The sequence below is a fragment of the Equus asinus genome, chromosome 7 (assembly GCF_041296235.1).
Source record: "Equus asinus isolate D_3611 breed Donkey chromosome 7, EquAss-T2T_v2, whole genome shotgun sequence".
NCBI lineage: Eukaryota > Metazoa > Chordata > Mammalia > Perissodactyla > Equidae > Equus > Equus asinus.
In genome coordinates this window covers 70,025,409-70,049,733 of record NC_091796.1, presented here as the reverse complement: position 1 = coordinate 70,049,733, position 24,325 = coordinate 70,025,409, and the positions used below count along the sequence as shown (strand labels likewise).

The 24,325-nt window shown below is 43.9% G+C and overlaps 1 protein-coding gene across 1 annotated transcript in view; it reads left to right on the top strand.

Annotated features, from left to right (window-relative positions):
• The window catches only part of RTN1 (reticulon 1), a 216,339-nt gene that overhangs the window by 101,499 nt on the left and 90,515 nt on the right, over positions 1 to 24,325 (top strand). The window contains exons 2-3 of the mRNA XM_044773677.2: positions 2,479 to 3,252; positions 14,259 to 14,987. Coding sequence (XP_044629612.2) covers positions 2,479 to 3,252; positions 14,259 to 14,987 — 1,503 coding nt within the window. The remainder of the gene's footprint in view (positions 1 to 2,478; positions 3,253 to 14,258; positions 14,988 to 24,325) is intronic.

Here is a 24,325-nt window from a genome sequence, read left to right as displayed (position 1 = left end):
GCAATGAAAGCATCAGGTGAGAGTTGAATGAAAATGACTATGACACAGCCTGGAAACTCCGTCCTGTATATTCTCCAGGAGAGCGTCCCCTTTCCCCCTCTCTGCACCTCCAGACGGTATCCACGGCAAACCCCTCCTTACTTCCTGGTGAACAATTGCTTATTAACAAGTGGAAGTGATTCCAGATAACCCTGGTAGAGAATCCCAGAATCCTGTGTCGTAGTGAAATATCTCAGGATTGAATTCCCTGCCTCCAGTGAGGTCCACATGTGGGCTGAGCCCATAGACTGAAGGAAACTTTAAAATTCTTTAGGATAAAGGATTGTGTGCACACATGGATTTAAACTTAACAGCTTTTCCTTTCGTGGTCTGTGTATGTTTAGATCATAAGGCCCATCATTACTATTATTCCTTTCCTTATTGAGCTTTTTTTCTGTCTAACTTGAAAAGAGAGGCTGCCGTATGCAAAGGAAGTACAGTTAGAAGCTTCCCTGAAATGTGCAGATTTGAACTGGTCTGTGGCTCACAGAATTAGGCCCCCTGCCGAATGAAATGAGTCTCATTAGTGGTTTGGGGGGACCTCCAACCCGTCTTCTCACACATCCTATTATTTGCGCTTTATTCTAAACTTCAAAATTATCTTCTTTTACTTTGCCAATATTGATTGAGTACCTACTATGTGCCAGGCCCTGTTCTAAGTGTTGGGCTACAGTAGTGAATAAAATAGCCAGAGATTCCTGCCCACATGGAGCATACCTACAAGGGGAGACAATCAATAAATAAGTAATCAATATGTAAGTTAATTATATGGTGTGTTAGAAGGAAACAAATGATGGGGGAAAAAGAAAAAGTAGAGAGGGATAGGAGAGAACAGGATTGCAGGGCGTGGGGAGGAGAGGTTGCAATTTGAGATTTGAGATAGAGTGGTCAGGGTTGTCTTCCTTAAGAAGGTGACATTTGAGTGAAGACTTGGGTGAGAGGGGTTGGGTATACAGGTAGCTGGGGGAAGAGAGTTCCAAGGGAAAACAAGCAGCTAGTACAAAGATGCTGAGGTGAGAGGGCTGGAGGAGGCTCTGTGCTTTTCTAGTCCCCTCCGACACACAGTGGCTCCTGCAACCAAGGAGAGAGCCAGGGAAAGACAGAAGCTAAGTTTATTTGTAATAAAACCGATTCAAAATTAGTTTTAAAAAAACCTTCACAAACCGATTTAAGGAGGTACAAAGGGCATTGGGGGAGGTTTCCTGACTTATGGACTGCTTGAGTTTGGATCCTGGCTCCACCACTTCCTGCCTGTGAGACCTTAGCTGAGTTATTCAGCACCTCTGTTCCTCATCCGTAAAATGAGGTTGATAATAGTACCGGTCTTCTAGGACCGCTTTGATTAATTAAAACCTTGGGACTATGTCTGACATATAGCAAGCACTTATATTACTGCTGCTACTTTTATGAGTTGGTGCCCTAATCTGGAATATTCTTTGACTGTGTCTTAAGGGCCGAGTGTGTGTTTGTGTGTGTGTCTGATGTGTTGAGAGTATGGGGCTTAATTTATAAAATAGTTGTAAGAATTAGGTAAAGTCCCACTGCTTAGCATATGATAAGGCCTCCAGAAACATTAGTTTTCTTCCCCTCTGACAGCATTTTACAGCAAAGAAAACTAACAGAGGCTGCTCCTCTTCTGCCCACTATTAATGAATTTTTTGGCTGGTGTATGAGTAGGATGAAGGCCAGGTGAAAACGTTTTATAGACTCAAACTTGGAAACTTGTTTTGCCCTTAGCACCACCAGTGGAACCAAGAATTCCAAGGGGTCATTTTGATTATCAGTGGAAGGCAAAGACTGGGCTGAGTGGATGGTAAATGAGGAGGGAGACAAATGCGGGGAAAACTGAAGAAACAGGGAAGTGCCCCGTTAAAGGGATTCCACTTTGTGAGGGGGCCATCGGAAAACCAGGAGTCCCTTTCTCCAAGGACCTTTGAAAAGAGAAAGGATGGCGTCAATCCAGGTGGAGCAGGAGCCCCTGAATGAAAGGGCTGGACCAGAGGGCCTCTGGAAGCCTCTCCCCCAGCCGACTTCCTAGTGTTGCATTTACAAACTCCAATTAGCCTGCATTTCCTCCTCTAGTTAAAGAGTCACTAACATTTTAGATACGAAGAGAGTTATAATACCAAGTAAGACCAAGTCACTGTATTGGGGTAGTAGACGTTGACAATCAACTTTCTAGTCCTCTTGAGTCTGTCCCCAACTTCGTTGGTGTGGCAACTTGTGTGAACCTCTGTGGTCTGCCACCAGGAAAATACCAGTGCTGTGGGCTGTCAGGGAGTCAAGGAAAAGGAACACGAGTGTGCTCCGAGGGAACTCCAAGGTCTTGAGGAGAAAGGAAGCCATGTCTCCACAGGACAGGGGTGGGTAGTGGGTGGGGCAGGAGGGAGAACTGAAGCCAGGCACCCACTCACTGTCTGCTGCTGTTTTGATCCCTAGGGGCGGCCGTCATCTCCAGTGCCATGGACCATACCTTTTCAACAGCATCAAAAGACGGGGAAGGAGCGTGTTACACGTCTCTGATTTCCAACATCTGTTACCCACCTCAGGAGGATTCTTCATATTTCACTGGAATTCTTAAGAAAGAAAATGGCCACATCACCACTTCAGAGAGCCCTGAGGAGTTGAGTACCCCTGGGCCCTCCTTACCAGATGTGCGTGGGATGGAGCCTCGTGGCTTGTTTAGTTCTGATTCTGGAATAGAGATGACTCCTGCAGAGTCCACTGAAGTGAACAAGATCTTAGCCGACCCCCTGGACCAGATGAAAGCAGAAGCCTATAAATACATTGATATAACCAGGCCGGAAGAGGTGAGATATCAGGAGCAACGTCACCCCAAGTTGGAAGAGAAAGACTTAGACTTGAAGAATAAGGACGCTGACATCTCAGCAAAATCTGAAGAGATCCTTGAACCAGAGAAACCAACTCCTGTGGAGGGGAAAATCCTTAAGGACCATTTATTTGAAGAGTCAACATTTGCACCGTATATAGATGATCTCTCTGAAGAGCGGCACAGGGCTCCTGTGATCGCCGCCCCCGTCAAAATCACGCTGACTGAGATCGAGCCTTCTGTTGAAACTGCTGCCCAAGAGAAGACCCCTGAACAGCAAGACATCTGTCTGAAACCAAGTCCTGACACAGTCCCCACAGTCACCGTCTCAGAGCCTGAAGATGACAGCCCAGGATCCGTCACTCCTCCGTCTTCTGGAACAGGTAAGGGAACTGGTGTTTCCCGCCTTGGGAAAACCCAGCATATAGAAATATGAATATTAAGGACTGAAGATCTACATTCAGAATAGTTTACTATAGGGTCCCCTTAAGTCTCAGTTTAAACGATTTAATTAACATACAACTTTTTCAGTCTTGTGCTCATTGTACCAACGTTGAGATCTGGGATTTTCCTTAAAGTCCTATGAGATTTGCTTTGTAAAATGTTTCTTTCTTCACTTGAGGAGAGATGACACTCTGGGAACATTAAAATCCTCACATGGCTCGACTGTCCAGAGCAGAGGGGGAGGTGCTGCCTGCTTCTAGGTTTGCTTTCTTGCTGGACCCCCGAGTCTCCTGGAGGCTCCTTGGAGAGAGCTCCTTGGCTGCTGTCCCGGACCAGCGGGGCCACCTTGGACAGGGCACCCAACATCCTGGCCCCAGCTGCAAGTCTGTACAATGAAGGGGGCTGTGGACCTCAGGTCTTCGTGGGGGGCATGGCAGTGAGAGGAAACCTGAATAAAGGGTCCAGTTCCCCGCTCCCTTCAATCTCAGCACTGTCATTTTGATCTTTTTTAGTTTATTGCATTTCTGCATACAATTTTAGTTTTTAAACTAAAGATGTGTTTGGTTAACATAAAAAAAGTTCAGAATTCACTAGGCTATGATCTTTTCCAAATTGAACATTATCCGACTCTGACTCAAGGCAGGGTATTAAACCACACTCGATACATCCTCTCAAACATAAACGGGGCCTCCCAAGATCGGGTGAGAGGCCAGCGTACAGCAGGGCCTTCCCCATCCCATCCCAGGCGGCAGGTGGGGAGTCTCTGCATCTCCACCTCTCACGAATGCTCCTGAGGCATCAGGATGAAAAGGACGATGAGAGGTCCTTGGATCTTCCCCTGCCTCCGTGGCTGGCTTTCTGACCCTGCCCAAAGTGATTCACAACCCTTTTTGATTCACAGAAAGTGGTTTTCAGCAGCTCAGGTGAAAGAGCTTCCAGTGAACTCTTAAAACAGATCCAGAGCCTCACGGTTAGGAGTGACTGCTGTAAATCCTGGTGAGACAGGGAGTCCAAGGGTTAGGACGGAGCAGCCTTAACGGAAGGGCCCCCTGTCCTGTTTCCCTAAAGACTGTAGCATCAATTCCTCCCTTTCTCCAACTTTACCTCAGACGCATTCAACTGGTCAAGCTCCAAGGGTCTTACAGATCCACTGCACCAAGTCCCTGATTTGCAAGCTCATTCATTCACTCAACAAACACTTTCTACACACTTTGTTTTGGTCAGGCACTCTGCTAGGCACAGGTGATGCTGGAATTGAAAAAATAAACAAAAGCCAGTCCCTGCCTTACAGTGGCACAGATGACCAGGGGAATAGTCACACTCCAGGGTGATTTGTGTTCTGAGAGAGGGAAACATAGAGTGCTGAGGAGCATCTGAGTCCAGCAGCTCCCTGGGTGAATGAGACCTGAAGTGACTCTTAGAGTAGCAGGAGGAATAAATGCATGAAGGGGAGGAGTGGCCTTCCAGTCTGAGCAAGGACACGGAGGTGTGAGGGCACAGTGAACTTCACACGAGATGCAACTCGAGATTTGGGTGGTGATGACAAATAAGGCAACTGAGGCTCCAAGTGAAGTAGATGAGACCTGTCCCAGCCTACAACTTGAGGTAGGGGCATATCTGAGTCTCAAAGCCTCCTTGTGGCCTTTTTGGCAATGCATTGTAAAACCCTTCTGTTATTCCAGGACATAAAGATATTGACCCTCTGAAGATGTAAGCTATATTATCAGCTGTGTTTTACAGAGCGCCAAGGTTGTCTGGTGGTCAGTTCAGAAGAACTTGAGCCAGTCTTCAGGAGGAGTGAAATGCCGCAGCACCAATAGGTCCATTTACACGGCACCTGCCTCATGTGAAAATTCCAGTTTACAAAGTTGAGGAGAAAGATTTGATACAGGGTTCATTAATTATTAGGGAATTCCCTTTTTTTTTTTTTTTTCCAGTAGTCGTGGCTTTGGGATTCTGGAGCAGCTTCAAGAGAAGACAAAGACAGATCTGGCTCTCATGATCTTGGAGTTTTATGATCTTGGGGTACCCACTTGACAGCATAGGGTTAGGGCAATGGTTTTCTGTGTAGTTGCTCCAAATGAACATTCTAAGTAAGAATTATTTAAGAGAGAAAAAGTTTCCTGTCCTATTACACAGCTTGTCTCCCATGTTCAGCTCCTCTCTCCACACACACCCTGCATCATAGTACCCGAGTCTTATGACAACAGATAAGAATTAAATTAACAGGAGACACAGAAGGAATTGCTTACCATTGAGGCCTTTCTCCTGTTCTTTCTGTCCTGAGAGGTTACCCTAACTCCCTTCCCCACGTCCCTCCCCACGTGTGAGCCCCTGGCGCCATGTGACCCTCTGCCCATAGACACTGGAGGATTGGGGCTTTATTACACCTGTTGGATCTTGAGTCACTCTGCCATTTCCAGTGCTAACAGATAAGACAAATACCAAGAATTACATACAGTCCTACATCAAAATGAGGAAAAGGAAAGCTTTCTAAATCAAAGGAGTTCACTTTATCATTGTTTAATAAACAAGGAAAGCATCAATTCTGGAGAATAACTCTAATTATGTGAATTATGAATCTGGAGAATTCTAATTTAGAGCAGCGTTAGCCACAGACCTTGAAGCTTAAGCAAGGAATCTAATATATTTCCTTCCATTCCAATAGATAATTCCATTTTGTAACTTTCTCCAACATACTTAACTATTTTCTTCTTGTTAAATAATATATCCTGAGGTCAGAGGTAAAAATTCTTACAGCTTAAATATTGAAAGTTTCTTCTTAGCAAACATCAGTCATGAATACAAGTGAAGCATTTTAGGAAAACGTAATAAGTGCCCTGATGCACCAGACCCATTGGCACCGCATTGTTTCTGACACAAATACCTTGGAGCATGTTATGGTGGTCGTGGATGTTCTTTGAGGTGTTAGCCTCAGAAAGGACCATAATTGAGAGGTCATCCTTAAACCACCCCAGCTTCCCTTAGTAAGAAATAAGCAATAAAAAGCAAATCAATTTAAACTCTGAAAACTACTGTTGCTATTTCCTTGCATTGATGAAGTCTGTGATCCCCCTACTCATTTTGAAAATTCATTCTTTTATCCAAAACATACTTATTATTGAGTGACTTCTGTATGTCAGACATGTGCTGGCACCAGACGCGTTGCAGTAAATAAGACATATAAACTCCCTCCCCTCATGGAGCTTACCTGCTAGCAAAAGGAGACAGATGATAAAAAGGAAACATGTCAATAAATAGCAGAATTTCAGAGTGTGAGCCCTATAAAGAGTGATAGAGCGTTGGGCATGAGGGGCTCAGGGACAGCCTCTCTGAGGTGGTGGCATGTGATCTGAGATCTGAAGGAGGAGAAGGAGCCTACCATTCAAAAACAGGGGTTAAGGGGGTCCCAGGTACAGAGGACAGTAAATGCACAGGCCCCAAGGCTGTATTATTTGGGAACTGAAAGATGGTGCAAAGGAATATGGCATAGAAGAGAGTGGGAGAGGGGGCCAGGGCCCTGGTCATTCAGGACTTCACATGCTGGGTAAGGAATTCAGATTTTTTTTCCAAATGCAGTGGGAAACCATTGGAGGGTTTTAATTTGGGAAGTGACATCATTCATTCGTTCATCCACTCATTTAACAAACATGTGTTGACTATTTACTCCATGCCAGGCATTGTTCCATCATTGCTGGGGAAACAGGGGTGAAACACAAGGTTCCTGCCCTGCATGGAGCTTGCAGTCTGGATGGGAAGTAAATAAATATATAATGTGATATCAGGTGGTCGTAATGGTTATGAAGAAAAATAAAGCAAAATGCAGCATTATGAGTGTGATGGGGTGGTGATGAGGAGACGGCTTTGAGCAGAGGCCTGGATGAGGGGAGGGAGAAAGCCATGTAGATCCCTGAGGAAGAGAAACCAGGCTGAGGGGACAGCCAGTGCAGAGGCCTGGAGCTGTGGCCATCTGTGTGTTCAAGGAACAGCTGGAAGCTCAGTGTGGCTGGAGTCACACTGTGTCAGTCCTGTGATGGAATAACCAGTATCTTAGTTAGAGGCCCACGAAGTTTTAAACAAGGGTAGGAAAACTTGCGTTTTGCCCTAAATTTTTCCCTGATTCCTCCTAGCACTTTGTTATAATTTTAGTTCCTATTAAGAATGGAGAGCAATGTCTACGCTATCTCCTGAGCCCCTTTTGACTCAGAATAAAGATGGATTCTTGTTAAGGCAGGACCTTCCCTCATCAGGGCTGCTCCTCCCACACCCCGCAGTGTCTGACAGCCTCTGTACTCTTCAGTGAATACAGGGAGATCCTGGACCCTTCTCTTCTGAACGCTCCAACTCAGTGGTTTTCAACTAAATGTAGGGTTGCCCGATAAAATACTAATATTTCATGGGACATACTTATACTAAAAAAATATTTGTTGTTTAGCTGAGATTCACATTTAACTGGGTGTCCTGCATTTTTGTTTGCTAAATCGGCCAATCCTGACTGGAGGTGACCATCAGAATCACCCTTGGAGTCACAAAATGCAGATGCCTGGGCCCCACCCACACATACTTCTGCTAAGTCAGAATTTTGAGGGCAGTTTTGGTCCACACATGGGATTAAGAATCACTGTTCTAAAGATTTGAGCTAGTCCTCACATGAGCTCTATTTATGGAGTACTTCCCGTGTGCCAGGCACTGCACTATGTGCTGGGGAGGTGATAGTGACAAAATACCTTGGCTGCCCTTTGCTCTCATGGTGCTTTCAGTCTGGGGTCAGGAGGAGTGGGGGATGATGAAGAGACAGACGTTAATCAAATGATCACAAACAACTAGAAAGCCGCCAAGTGGCTCCCGGTTGTGCAGAATGAGTGGGCACCAGTGGTCTCCTGAATGATGTAGCATTGGACTGGCTTGCACACAAGGTAGGCTGTCCTGCAAGGCCACTTTATCCCTCTGAGCCCAATGCCCCGACTGCTGGCTTCATGGCCTCCTAGGAACGTGTTATAAGCAGGAGTTTGGTCAGTCCTAGCAGTTTGGATGGTCAGACAGAGGCTTCCAGCACGAGAAATTGGAAGGATGTGTGCCACAGGAAGGGAAGGAGCATCCGAGAGAAGAATTTTCTTCCCCTTTCCCATCAAAACAGCTCACTGTGCTGACTTCTGTGTTTCTGGGTATGGAATTCCTGTTCATTTTACTCACCCAGGCTCACCATGTCTGAGTGACCTTTGACACCTCATTTTTTCTGACCCGTCACATGAATCAGACCCCAAGTCTATGGTTTCTCTCTCTTGAGTGTCTCTTGAATTGTCCTCTCTTTCCCATCCCTATGACCGCCACAACTCATTAGGTTGCTATAATTCCTCCCCTCAACTATTGCAGTATCCTCTTAATGGGTCATCCTCCTTCTACTTCTTTCTCTGCTGAGATCACCCTAATCCTTCCAGGACCCACCGGAGCCCACCTGATAAAGTACTGACTTTTAAAGTAGTTTCCAGGGCCTTCCATGATCGGGGCCTGCTTAACTTTCTAGGCACATTACCCTGTATCATTCCCCACGATAGTCCAGTTAAGCTTTTTTTTTTAATTGAGATAAAGTCGACATATGATGTTATATTAGTTTCAGGTGTACAACATAATGATTTGATATCTGCACATACCATGAAGTAATCACCACACTAAGTCTAGTTAACATCATCACCACACGTAGTTACACATTTTTTTCTGTTAAGATCTACTCTCTGAGCACCTTTCAAATATACAATACCATATGTTGACTGTAGTCACCATGCTGGACATTACATCCCCGGGACTGACTTATCTTACAATTGGGAGTTTGTATCTTTTGACCTCCTTTACCCCTCACCACACCTCCCCCCCGACCTCAGCAACCACCAATCTGTTCTCTTTGTCTATGAGTTTGGGGTTTTTAGATTCCACATATAAGTGAGATCATGCAGTATTTGTCTTTCTCTGTCTGATTATTCACTTAGAATAATGCCCTCAATGTCCATCCATGTCACAAATAGCAAGATTTCCTAAACTTTTAAACTTGCCATTTGTCAATGCAAATAACCCATAACCATTCTATTGATAAGAGAGATAAGGTGAATTTTACTTGAACCAGGCTGAGGACTATAGTCCAGGAAGGCACTCTCCACAAAAGAAGAAAGCATTCCAGAGAAGCATAGTTTTCAGCAGAGGTTTGTACCTTTTCAGAACAAAGAACATAGATCAAACAAGCCCAGGGTACATGGTCATCAAAGTTTCAAAGAGATATTCAGCAGCAGATTAACAGCTCAACATGACCCTGATGCCTGGGAAGGGAAACTTATCTTCAGGAGTACTGATACTCATGTACCCCATAGTGGTGTCATAGAAAAGGAAGTATGCATCCTTTTCTTCAAAGGATGCATTCTTTTACTTTGCAATAATGTTATCCTTTACTTTAATGGTTAAAGCAGATGTGTATTATATGTTTGTAAGTCAGGATTCTTTTTAGTTCAGGCTGAATCAGGTTGAAACCAGAATAGCTACCTCATATAACTCAATATGTGAAAATTTCTTGTCACATTCTTTAAACACATCCTTTAAACACATCCTTTCCTTTTTCCGCCTCCATATCTTTGCCTCTGAAGTTCACTCTTCTTGAACAATGTCTGCCTTTCAAGGCTCTATTGCATTCCAAGGCTAATTCAAATGCAACTTCCTCAATTACCTCCTCTAAATTCCTCTAGAACTTTGTACTACACATTTTCACTTAACCCATTCTGTCTTGTTTTCTCCTTCTCTAGGAGAGACAGGGAAAGTTGTGAGTCATCAGCATAGTGATGGTAATTGAGACCTAGTGACAGTGAAAGTGGGTGAAATCACCTTGAATGTGGAGTGAGACGAGAGCCTTGGGTAGAGCTCTGGGGAAGGCCATTTAATGACTGGGAAAAGAAAGACGAGGACTCACAAGGGTGACTGAGATCAGGAGAGTAAGAAGGAAAACCTGAGGAGGATAGTGTTGCAGAAGCCCCAGGAGGAGTGGACAACATGTCAACTGCTGTTGAGAGGTCAAATAAGACGAGAACTCAAAAATGATCTGGAAGTTATCAGTGAATTTAGGCAAGCAATTATGGCAGACTCCAGATTGAAATAGGATATTTATTCAGATTCAGATACATTGCAAAATTTCAGTGGCTTAACAGAATTAAAGTGACTCCTCACTCATACTGCAGTCTAATGCAGGTTGGGGAGTTCTGCTATAAATGCTGATTCAGGGAAAAAGCCTCTTTCATCTCTGTTTTCTTTTTAAACCACTTTATTAAGATATAATCCACATACCATACATCTCACTCATTTAACGTGTACATTTTAATGGCTTTTAGTATACTCAAAGAATTGCATATCCATCACCATAATAAGTTTTAGAGCATTTTCATTACCCCAGATAGAAACCCTGTACTCCTTAGCCGTCGTTCCCAATTCTCCCCATTGTCTATACATTTCCCCCAGGCAACCATTAATCTACCTTCTATCTCTGTAGATTTGCCTATTCTGAACATTTCATATAAATGGAATCATACAAAACTTGGCCTTTTGTGACTGGCTTATTTCACTTAACTTACTGTTTTCAAGGTTTAGCCATGCTGTAGCATGTATCAGTACTTCCTTCATTTTTATGGCCAAATTCGTATTCCACTGTATGAAGATACCACATTTTATTGGGGTTGTTAACATTAGGTTGTTTCCACTTTTTTGGCTGTTATGAATGATGCTGTTATGAACATTTGTGTACAAGTTTTTGTATGGATATAGGTTTTCATTTTTTCTGATTAGGAGTGGAATTGCTGGGTCATATAGTAACTCTATCTTTAAATATTTGAGGAACTGCCAGATTATTTTCCAAAGCAACTATACCATTCTAAATTCCCACCAGCAGTGTTTCAGTTTCTCTACATCCTTTTCAACACTTGTTACTAGCTGACTTTTTGATTCTAGCCACTCCAGTGGGCATAAAGTGGTATCTCATGATGTTTTGATTTGCACTTCTCTGGTGGATAATGAAATTGAACATATTTTGATATCCTTTTTGATCATTTGTAAATCTTCTTTGGAGAAATATCTATTCATGTCCTTTGCCTATCTTTTTTTTTTAAGTCTGGTTGTCTTTGTATTATTGAGTTGTAATAGTTTTCTATATATTCTAGATTCAAGTCCTTTATTTGACATATGATCTGTAAAATTTTCTCCTACTCTGTGAATTGTGCTTTCGCTTTCTTGATGGTGTCCTCTGAAGCACAAAAGTATTTAATTTTGATGAAGTCCAATTTATAAATTTTTATTTTGGTGCTCGTGCTTTTGGTGTCATATCTAAGAAACCGTTGTCTAATCCAAGGTCCTGAAGATTCACTTCTGTGTTTTCTTCTGGAGTTTTCTGGTTTCAGCTCTTACATTTAGGTTGTTAATCCATTTGTGGTTAATTTTTGTATATGACATGAGGTAGGGGTCCAGCTTCATTCTTTTGCATGTGGTTATTCGGTTCACTTTTCCTCTTCTTCCCATTCTCTAAAATATAACTTGCCCCATCTCAGATTCCACTTCCTTTTTGAACAGATGTAGCATGATATAGCAAGAAACACATGAAACAGAAAGACTTGAGTTCAAGTCAAGCCAAATTATTTCTAGCCATGTGGCTGTATCATTCAGGGTCCTGGCAGGAAACAAAGGACACACTCAAAGATTATAACTGAAGAAAATTTAAAGAAGGGGCTATTTACAGGTGTGTAAAGGCAGTTAAGAGAACCAACAAAGAATGGCAAAGCACTCAAGGACTGGCAACAGTAGGGATCCATTAGCCCCCTAGACCTAAAGAGCAGGAGAAGGGAACAGTGTTCTGGAGCCTGCCAAGACCTGGACATTCAGAAGCAGCACAAGGTATAAATACTCCCATCCTTTCAGTGATTCCTACTGGCTGGAAACAATCAGAAACCAGAAGGGAAGGGATTCTAGGTGATGCCTTCTGTGTGAGTCAGCCTCTCAGAGCACAGAACAGGGCAGAGGAAGATGAGAACGAATCCAAGGGGGCAGAGATAGAAAAACCAGTATAGTGACCTTGGACAAGTCTATTAACCTGTTGCCACTAGAGTCTAGGCCCCATATGTAAAGTGCTTGTAACCCAGCAGATGCTCAACAGTGGAGCTCAACAGTGACAATGCTGCTCCCAATAGTGTTCTAGAGGTGTAGGCCGTTATTTCATTTACTCTAGCCTCTACTCCTTATCTTCCTTCCCCTTGCTCTGGCCTACCATTCAGAAGTAAGCTGATATAGCTTTTACACCTGTATGCTGTTTGAAATCATATCAAAGAACCATGTGCACAGCTTATTAAGGAAGTAACTGCTATAAAAATAGAATTTGGGATCATGCAAGAAATCTTTTAAAATTGTGTGTGCAAGATAATGAAGTGGTTGTTGTTTTAAGTGACTAAAAAAACAACATAGATCAGATCACTTCTCTGCTCAAAACCCTCCAATGGCTTCTCATTTCACTCAGAATAAAAGCCCTAGGAGATCCTACACGATCTGACCCGCCTCCCTGCCTGTCTTTGACTTCTTTTCCTATTATTCTCCCCCTTATTCTCCTTGCCCACACATAATGGCCTCCTTTTGATAACCCAGAAATCGTGGCAGCTCCCGCCTCTGGGCCTTTGCACTATCGTTTTCCTCTGCTTGGCCTGCTTTTCCTCTGGATAGCTTCCTGAGTCACTCTCACTCCTCAAGTGTTGAATGGAGGTTACCTTCTCAATGAGGCCTGTCTTGACTCCCCTGTTTAAAATTGCAGACTCACCCCCGCCCTGTCCCAGCACTCCTGATCCCTTTACCCTAAGATACTGTTTTTTCATAGCACTTCACAGTTCTAACATACTGTATACTTTACTTACTTATTAGGTATATTATTTATGTATTGTGTTCTCCTCCAACTACAGTATAAGCAGAGATTTTGTTATCCGTTTCATTTACTAAAAACCCCAAGTGCCTAGAAGAGAGCCTAAGGCACAGTAGGTTCTCCATAAATAAGAGATGAATGAATGCTGTATGGATAAAGATAAAATCCATTCTGCTTTATAGAGAATTAGACAAATCTAAAGTGTTTTATCCATCGAGGTTTGCCCACAATCCTAAAGCCACGGATTACCTGGCCATAGTTAGTCTACTCCTCCTCCTGAATCCCTCCCAGTGAGCTAAAAGCTTTGGAGAGATGATGAGCAGTTCTTGTTTACAGAAGGGCCGAGACCACTGCCTAGGATGTTCTCAAATAAGGCCTTGCTGTATGACAAGGGAAAAAGCAAGCGCCTGAAAACTGTTGTCATGGTGATCCCACGTAGTCTCATCTACCAGCGAGAAAGATCAGCAAGATTGCTGGTGAGGGTTTGGGGCCATCTGGATGCACATCAGGCAGAAGGCAGGCATTCACCCAGGGGACTTCGGGTGGCTCTCAGGTTTGTTCTTCTCAAGAGGAGGGGAAGAGAGGAGAAAGAACGGCAGTGGGCTCCATCATGAGAAGCCCTGCAGCTTGGTCAAATTAGAGTTACATACATCAGGTTATCTAATGAAATCTGTGAAATTTCGTCTCTGAGAAAACTTTCCTGAGACAATGAGTCAGAAATTAAAATCATGACTTCTAGAATCTTAGCCACGTTGAAATGCAAAAACCAACCGAGGTGCTGTCACTAAGAAATTGCTGGGTCATTTTTTAAAATAGCTAGATTAAGATAGATGGGCATGCAAAACACTTGATTAATTGGGCCGTAGCAGTAACTCTTTGAAGAAAAGGATGCATACTTCCTTTTCTATGACACAACTAGAAAACGTCTCCCCTAATGGAATTTTGTTTTATTTCTTCTCTCTCTGTCCATCTGTCTGTCCCTGCGTGTGCCTCTCCGGCTCTTCTTCCTCTGTGGGACGACAGAACCATCCGCTGCAGAGTCCCAGGGGAAATGCAGCATCTCCGAGGATGAGCTGATCACTGCCATTAAAGAAGCAAAGGGGTTATCGTATGAAACTGCCGAGAGCCCCCGGCCCGCGGGCCAGGTGGCCGACAGGCCCATGGCCAAGGCTAGGTCCGGGCTGCCGACCATCCCCAGCCCCCTGGACCACGAGGCCAGCAGCGCGGAGTCTGGGGACTCGGAGATAGAGCTGGTGTCCGAGGACCCGCTGGCCTCCGAGGACGCGCTGCCCTCGGGCTACGTGACCTTCGGCCACGTGGGCGGCCCGCCGCCGTCGCCGGCCTCGCCGTCCATCCAGTACAGCATCCTGAGGGAGGAGCGCGAGGCCGAGCTGGACAGCGAGCTCATCATCGAGTCGTGCGACGCGTCCTCGGCCTCGGAGGAGAGCCCCAAGCGGGAGCAGGACTCGCCCCCCATGAAGCCGGGCGCCCTGGACGCCATCCGGGAGGAGCCGGGCGCCCGGATGGAGCGCGCGCCCAGCCGGCGGGGCCCGGCCGAGTTCCCCTCGGCTGCGCCCGCCAGCGGCCCCGAGCTGCCCTCTGGAGCCCGAGCCCCCGAGCCCAAGGGGCCCGCGGCGCCGCAGAAGCCTGAGGAGGCGGCGAGTTCCACCCAAAGCCCTGCGGTCATCCAGGGCCCCGGGCTGCGAGGTCCCGGCGTCGCGCCCCCTCTGCTCTTTCTCAATAAGCAGAAAGGTAAAGTGACAGCTTTCCTGGCTTAAGCAGGGTTGTCTGCTTCCTGGTCTCCCCCGGGTGCTCTGAGGTGGTCAGCAGAGGGGCGCTCTGGCTCAGCCCTGTGGTCAGGTCCTAGCCGGTCAAACAACTGCCCAGAGAACGATTCAAAGGGGCTGGGAGGCGATGAGACCATTCAGATTCGCAGCTGGGACTTCAGTGGCAGGGCCCCGTGCTGCGCAGGGCTGCGAGCATCCCATTAATGAGGCAGTTTGTGCACACTCCAAGATTTCCTGAATGGCGTGAGTGTGTCCCTCATGGCCTTCCAGGGCTGGGTTTCCTCGCCTGGGAGGGGATGGCTTTCTTGTTATTGTCCAGGCTGATTTCCAATTTCCCAACTGCTCAATGATGAGGAGCGGCTACAGTCCCGTCCTGTGCCCCCCGTGCTGGAACCTGCCATGAGCACACCCATTTTGCCAGCCAAACTTGTTTCTTAAATAGGCTGAGTGGATCTCAGCACCACCCCTTCCTTTACCCAGGAAACAAGGCATTTGGACCTTGATGAGGTGTTCGTGCCCTAACTAGTCATGAAAGGCAGGGACCAAAGTTGGTTCTAGAGTTTCTCTTGTCCCTAAGCAAGACGTAAAGTGACTAATTAATTTTAAAAGCCACTTATCACTTAGAATGATTTTAATTTGGCCATTGTATTTTCCCTGTGAGACATCTGGAGTTGAATGACGTCTTCAAATGCAGGAAAAATGGATGTCATTATTTTATCTTCCAGACATTGTGTGTTTAGAGGACATTCTTCCCCCTAAACCATCCACCCCACCTGATTGCAGTTGTATTGTGGAATTTCGGAAGGGAATCCCAGTGAGGGGAACAAATTAGGCCATGTGCAGTGTCGTAAACGGGCTGCGGTGGGTGGAGGTAGGTCTGGGGAGGAGAAGGCCCAGGCGGAACCTTAGAACGAACCCTAAAAGCACAACTTCATGCAAGGCCCCCTTCCACCTGCCTCCTCTGCTTTTTGTTTCTTTAGAAATATTTTGCCTTTTGGGGATAAATGATTTCAACGGCGCACCCTCCTTCCTGAGTACACCCTAACTTCAATGATGTTAGTAGCAATTAAAGTGCTTTATATAAAAACAGGACAAAATCTTTCTCATTATAGATTGCAAGCTAGCTTCTAAATTCTTTAAAATTAACACATTGGAATGAGAGAAACTAGAGGAATGTAATAAAAAGATAATGCGACTGCATGGTTGCTGGTGGCTTAGACACGTAGCATCGTGGGGGCCAATATAATTCCTCTTAGTTTCCCACATTACTCTTCCCTGAGAGTTTAAAGTGTATTGAGTGTGTGCAATGGGGAGATTCTTTGATAAATTTAGCAGTAGAATTGTGCATGTTTCAGGTGAACATTAAAGCTAACTTGGATTCTCTTGGTGCCGTCTGACTGGGGCAGGAGAGGACCTGCCGCTTTCTGGGAGCCCTGGGAAACAGCTTTAGCGTGAACAACCTGTGGCCCCTGCCGCCCGAAGCAGGGGAGCTGGAGTCATGTCATGTACTGTAACAGGCATGTGTTTCCATTTTACCCGCTAACTAGTGTCCCTGAAATAGTCACCATGTGCACAGCGCTCTTCAAATATTTTTGTTCTCAAAAGTAATAAATCTGAAGGCTAATAAAGAGAAAATGGTATTTTGCAGGCCCATTTCCCTCCCTAGTAAATGTGCGAGACAAATGCAGCAGCTGGGACTGACGGAGTGACCGGACACCTGATGAAGAGCTAAGGTGGCAGAAAAGTGGATCTGTGAATGCGAGGGCTCAGAGCATCTTTCATGGCCAAATCTAGTGTCATTCTAATCTCTGTGCAAGTTGCCCTGTATGACATGGACCCGCTGCAGCCAAGCTTAGATGTTAGAGCGGAGAGAGTGGCAGTCTTTTCAAGTGATTAAGGCGTGCCAGGGCTGATAGCCTCTGCTCGCCGCTGCACTGAGGGGTCCTTTGAAATTCAGTCTGCCACTGAAACTCACTGCTCAGCTGCAAGATCTGTGAAGAGAGTCTGAAAGGCCTTTCTGGGGCGGCCCAGCTCTGGAGGTGCGGGGCAAATGACTCAGCACCGCCAGCAGATTATTCGAGCTCTGAGATTCCTCTGGTCTCACCTGCCCTGTCTCAGCAGGTGAGAGGACTGGTGCTGCCCAGGCTCCCCCAGGCTGTTCTTAATCACTGTCAGAGGACCATAGGATGTGCCCAAGTCAAGTGCGTCTCTCCTCAGCAGTGAGGTCAGGTCAGCTCTGTAGTTTCCTGCTCTCCTCTGTTGATGCCTCTGGCCGTATAAATGCGTTCAAGTTCGTGGATTCACAGGTAAGCTCATCCGCCTGGCTTTGAGCCATCCTGCTGATGCTTTCTAAGTTTCAGAAGGGCCCAAAAGTATTTAGAATTAGGATTGGCAAATATCTGATGGCATCACAGCATGTACTGGCAGGGAGTGGCAGGCTTTACTGACGCACATGCCCTAACGTGGTCTCTCTTTGGAGCTTTCTCACCTTTCAGAGACCTGTACTACTGTCGCACTGGAGACGAGATGTGAGTCACCATATTCCATTCTCCCTCCTCTGTGCACCCCTGAGCTCCTGCTCCCCTGTAACTCTGTTCCCCCACCCCTTCTAGGATGGCCTAGGATGAACATTAGACTCCGATAGGGTAGATAAGTTCTCATTGCTGCAAGCTTAGCCCCAACTGTTAGGTACATCTGAGTGAAAAGCCAATAAAAAAATTCTGATTAGAACAGTCATATCCAGTGTGATTCATCAGGATGGGTATGTGGTATTTTCCAAACCTGTTTGATCGCAGAATCTTTTTCTTTAGACTGTGCCTCAGGGTTCACCTTCTGGGCACACTTTTTGGGAAATAGTGGTCCGTTCGTCCTCACTTCCACCCCTGCATTCTGATTACCTTGCAGCTCAAAAGTATGGTGCTTGGACCAGGCGTGGGGATGTCATGTGGGAGCCTGTGAGAAACTCAGGCTCCATCCCAGACCCAGTGAATCCGAATCTGCATTTTAACAAGATCCACTAGCGATTCCTCTGCACGTGAAAGCTCGAGAAGCAGTGTCCTAGACTATGGCAGTCAGCTGTCACATTCCCACCTGAAACCATTCTGATTAAGGTCACCAACGACAACCTTCTTGTGCAAAACGTTGCCTATTTTCAGTCTGATCTTTCTTGTCCTCTCTGGTAATTTAATGTCATACTGCTGAATAGTCCTTAAAACATTAGTGGGAAAGTAGTCTGTTCATAGTAATAAGTTTAAACTGTACAAAATGATAGAAAATAAAACGTGGAAGTTGCCCTACTCCACTCTCGTGTTCCTAATTCGCAGAGTTAACCGCAGGCTTTTGTTTTACTCTGATTTGTTTTTGTTGTTGCTCTTGTTCCTTTCAGAAATTTTCTTTGAGTATTCGGGCATGTACAATTTTTCATTGCACAAGTGAGATCTTAGTGAACAGACTGTTCTGTAACGTATTTCATTTAATAGTAAAATCAGAATGATGCCAGCTCACACGGAGATTGTTCTCTCCATCTCAGAACTTTTTCCTCCCTTCTCTTCCTGCTGTTGCTCCTTTCTGGTCCTCCTCTTACTCTCTGCCTTCTTTTCCAGTCTCTTGCCACCCTCCTTCCAGTTCCTCTGTGTCGCTGCTGCGTCTGTCCGTTCTTTGTCCCTCCTTTCCTTGCTCTCACGCACACAGGTGTTCAGCCACTGCCTCATGTGTGGCACATCCCAGATCTCTGGCTTTGGAGAAGTCCTCTCCTCTGAGCTGCAAGCCCATTTCCGCACTACTTACTGGATACACCAAAGACCCCACAAATTCAATATATTGATGTTATTTGTCAAAATCCACTCTTTCTTTCCTCTATTCCCTTCCTGAGCAAATGAAAGGATGTCATTCAAGCTTCAGTTTGGTGTGAACATTCAAATCAGGTCTGGATCTGAGCAAAGACTCATTAGCCTGAGACAAAGTTAAAAGTACAACCTGATTGTAAACCCTTCAGTGGAAGTTTTGTGGTAGTGTTTGGTTATAAAATTATCATCCAAATCATCTGGCACATTCTTAATATTTGAAAAATTATCAAAATAAAAATACAAATTGTAAAAACTCTCTGTGGAACTCTCAAGAATGCATCCACTGACCCCAGTTTGAGAAATATGGGTTTATCCCATGATTCCCAAAGTGTTGTCTGGACACTGGGTTCCTCAGAATCTCCTGGAATGCTGATTCAAAATGCAGGTTCCTGCTCTGACCCTGCCCAGAACCAGAGTCAGAATGGGCTGGGGCATAACCTGCACTTTTAATCAGCACGCTGAAGAGAATCTTGGCTCTAAGCAGATGAGCTAAGCCACGCAGACCTGTAGAAAAGCACGGTGCTGAGCGTGCCCTAGGCATGTGTTGTTTTTAATTAGAGAGGCTGAGGGCACTCATGTTTGCATCCCTGCTGTGCCCTGGGAGGCAGGCCTCTGCCCTGCTCTCGGTAGACACCAGATGCCACAGCCTGAGCTTGCAGGGCCCAGCCCCTTGTGGCAGAGGAAAGCTGATCTCCGTGGGGGAGCAATTTGCAGGAAGGCTGCCAGATGGACGTCTTCTCAAATAGACCTAGCATTTATGAGGTTTATTTTTACTTGTCATTATTATACCAGATATTGCTTCTGTCCTAAAATATTTGGGAGAGAACCAAAATAAGTGTGACCCATTTGCTTTTCTTCCGATAATTCTAAAAAAAGTCATTATACTCTAGTCCCATAGTTGCTTCCATGAGACTGAATTCATAAATCAGGCTGTAAAGATTCTTGGAAAGTCTCTATCTTTCACAGAGCAGATTTCAGAATCAGCCTGAGGACTTGTTCCCCTTCCATTGTACTTACTGCCCCACCGCCAGCTTTCAACAAGATGGACCAGTAACTGCTGGGTGAAGTCTGGCTTCTGTGAGGACATGTGCCATGTAAATACTTAGATGGAGACATCGAGCCTTCAATCTTAGACTATTCGAAGCGATTAATCTACTTTTGTGACACTTTGCCCAGTGATAGAAGGTTCTCTCCTGGCCTAGGCCTCTCAGAATGAGGCTGCCAGTAGACAGCTCACCTCCCTGGCTTTTCCTTTTGAAGCAGTAGCAAGGTTAGTGTTGTCCCAGATTGCGTATCGATCTGTATGTTTTAAATGGTGGCTTTAGGACACTGGAGAGATTTCCTTCTCAGCCTTGGATAGATTTGCTCCAAATCTTGATGGCCCCAGAACTTTCTTCTAGGGACAGATATTCTTGACACTTCACCTCCAAGATGTGTATATAGATCCAAAATGGTTATTGTACCTCTCTAATATTTCAATGCCAATTCTTTGGAACACAATAAACCCTGCCTCCCTAGTAATTTCTCCTGGGCTCAGAGTGGGGCATAGATTAGCTCCTAAGATGGATTCAAGTCAACCGTGAACTTAACTGTAGAGATGGAGTTCACAGATGGCAAACATTGTGGTGCCTTTAAGGAATAAGGAATGTTTAGATGGTGATCCTGATTCCCTGTCCAGCCCCTTTATCCCTCACGTAAATCATCCTTGCTTACCCACGAAGTCATGTGGCTTGCAGGATGTAATTCACATATTTCTAATTCTCAGAACCAAGCCTGGCTCCAGGGTATTCTCCACCCCTTTTAAATGCTAACTTCACTTTCCTCTAAAGTCTGCGTGGGATGCTCATAGACATGGTCTCTGCACTTCTGCATTCTACGTTTGCAACCCACAAAACACTCCTGTAATGCAAAATGAAATCAGTTTTATCCAAGGTTATGCCAGCTCTGCCAAAGCAAGACTTTATCAATTCATTCATTCATCCTTCCTTTGATTCAATCAATATGATGTATTACGTGCCTGACACTAGCGAGATAGTGGTGGTCCAGGCAGACATGAGTCCACCCCTCATGGGGCTAACATTGGAGGGGAAGGTTAAATTGAAAAGGAACTCAACAGACTGACGTGTGAGAGAGTACCTGGTGGTGTTGACACTTAGATAGGAAGGTCAGAGCAGGAGGAAACTGAGGAGTCAACTATGGCAGGAGATGATTAAAGACAGTTTTGAACAATAGAAAATGTAAAGGTCAGAGGCAGGAAAGTTCTGAGGTCATTAGAATCTGAAAAAGGTCTGTGTGGCTACAGTGTGGTAAGAAAGGGGAGAGGGGCAAACATGGGGCTGGAGGGTGCGCAGTGCTCTTTCATGCCCCGACCAGGGGGCAGCATTTGGTCTTTATCCCAGACATTGCAAGAAGCCACTGAAAGTTGTGGGGTTTTTTTTTTCCTCATTCTTTTTTCATTTTGTGCCTATTTATTTGTTTTCATGACAAACTATTAATATTTTAAAATTTACATACAGTAAAATTGAATTTTATTTTTGATGTACAATTCTCTGTTTTTTTACAGTTATGTTTTTGAGGTCATATTGACTTATAGCATTGCGTAATTTCAGGTGTACGTTATTATATTTCAGTGTCTGTATAGACGACATCGTATTCACCACCAGTGGTCCAGTTTTGATCTGTCACCATGTGGATGTTTCCCTGTACCACCTACACCCTCCCCCTGCCCCTCTCCCCTCTGGCAGTGACCAATCTGTTCTCCTTATCTGCGTGTTTATCTTCCACATATGAGTGAAATTATACAGTATTTGTCTTTGTCTGACTTATTTCACTTAGCATAACGCCCTCAAAGTCCAACCATGTTGGCACAAATGGAACAATTTTGTTTTTTTATGGCCGAGTAGTATTCCACCATGTATATATATCACCTCTTCTTTATCCATTCATCTGTTGATGGGCATTTAAGTTGCTTCCATGCCTTGGCTATTGTGAATAATGCTGTGATGAACATAGGGATGCGTATATCTTTTTCAATTGTTGTTTTGATATGCTTTGAATAAATACTCAGTAGTGGGATAGCTGGATCATATGGTATTTCTATTTTTAATTTTTTGAGAAATCTCCATCCTGTTTTCCATAGTGGCTGCACCAGTTTGCATTCCCACCAGCAGTGTATGAGGGTTCCCTTTCCTCCACATCCTCTCCAACATTTTTTATTTTTTGTCTGGTTGATTATAGCCATTCTGACTGGTGTAGGGTGATATCTCGTTGTAGTTTTGATTGCATTTCCCTAATAATTAGTAAGGTTGAACATCTTTTTGGGTGCCTGTTGGCCATCTGTATATCTTCTTTGGGAAAATGTCTGTTCAAAGCCTCTGCCCGTCTTTTGATCAGGTTGTTTGTGTTTTTCTTCTTGAGTTGTATGAGTTCTCTAACATGTTTTGGAAATTAACCCCTTGTTGGATATATGATTTGCAAATATTTTCTCCTAATTGCTGGGTTGTCTTTTCAATTTTTTCATGGTTTCCTTTGCCTTGCAGAAACTTTTTAGTCTGAAGTAGTCCATTTTATTTTTTCTTTTGCTTCTCTTGCCTGAATAGACAGAGTATTCGAAAAGATACTGCTAAGACCAGTGTCAAAGAGCGTACTGCCTATGTTTTCTGCTAGGAGTTTTATGATTTCAGATCTTGCGTTCAAGTCTTTAATCCATTTTGAGTTAATTTTTTTAACAGCTTATTAAGGTATAATTGACATAAATAAACTGCACATTTTTAAAATATACAATTTGATAAGTCTTTAAAAACCATTCTAACTTTTTTTAAGTGTACTGTTTGGTAGTGTTAAGTATATTCACAATGTTATGCAACACATGTGTGGTTTCATCTTGCAAAACTGATTGAGTTGATTTTTGTGTATGGTGAAAGATAATGGTCTACTTTCATTCTTTTACATGTGGCTGTCCAGTTTTCCAACACCATTTATTGAGGAGGCTTGCCTTTCTCCATTGTATGTTCTTGGCTCCCTTGTCAAAAATTAGCTGTCTACAGATATGTGGGTTTATTTCTGGGCTCTCAGTTCTGTTCCATTGATCTATGTGTCTGTTTTTGTGCCAGTACCGTGCTGTTTGATTACTATAGCTTTGTAGTATATTTTGAAATCAGAGAGTGTGATAACTCCAGCTTTGTTCTTTTTTCTCAGGATTGCTTTGGCTATTCGGGGTCTTTTGTTGTTCCGTATAAATTTTAGGATTCTTTATTCTATTTCCGTGAAGAATGTCATTGGGATTCTGATGGAGATTGCATTTAATCTGTAGATTGCCTTAGGTAATATGGACGTTTTAACTATGTTTATTCTTCCAATCCATGAACACGGAATATCTTTCTATTTCTTTATGTCTTCTTCAATTTCTTTCAGTAATGTCTTATAGTTTTCAGTATATAAGCCTTTCAACTCTTTGGTTAAATTTATGCCTAGGTATTTTATTGTTTGTGTTGTTATTGTAAATGGGATTATATTCTTGACTTCTCTTTCTGCTAGTTCGTTATTGGTGTATAAAAATACAACTGATTTTTGTATGTTGATTTTGTACCCTGCAACTTTACTGTATTCGTTGATTATTTCTAATAGTTTTTGGTAGATTCTTTAGGGTTTTCTATATATGGAATCATGTCATCTACAAATGGGACAGTTTTACTTCTTCCTTTCCAATTTGAATCCTTTTGTTTCTTTCTCTTGCTTAATTGCTCTGGCTAAAACTTGCAGCACTATGTTGAATAAGAGTGGGGAGAATGGGTGTTCTTGTCTTGTTCCTGTTCTCAGGAATAGCTTTCAGTTTTTCACCATTCAGTGTGATGTTGGCTGTGGGTTTGCCTTGTATGGTCTTTATTATGTTGAGGTACTTTCCTTCTAGACCCATTTTATTGAGAATTTTTATCATAAATGGATGTTGAATCTTGTCAAATGCTTTCTCTGCATCTGTTGAGATGATCATGTGATTTTTATTCTTCATTTTATTAGTTTTGTGTATCACACTGATTGATTTGCAGATGTTGAACCATCCTTGCATCCCTGGAATAAATCCCACTTGATTGTGGTGTATGATCCTTTTAATGTATTCAATTTGGTAATATTTTGTTGAGGATTTTTTGCATCTCTGTTCATCAGTGATATTGGTCTGCAATTTTCATTTTTTGTGTTGTCCTTTTCTGGTTTTGGTATCAGGGAAATATTGTCCTTGTAAAATGACTTAGGAAGCATCCTGTCCTCTTCACTTTTTCAGAAGAATTTGAGAAGGATACGTATTAAAACTTTTTTGAATGTTTGGTAGAATTCACCTAGAAGTCATCTGGTCCTGGACTTCTGTTTTTTGCAAGGTTTCTGATTACTATCTCAATCTCTTTACTTGTTATTGGTCTATTCGACTATTTCTTCTTGATTCAGTTTTAGGAGGTTGTATGAT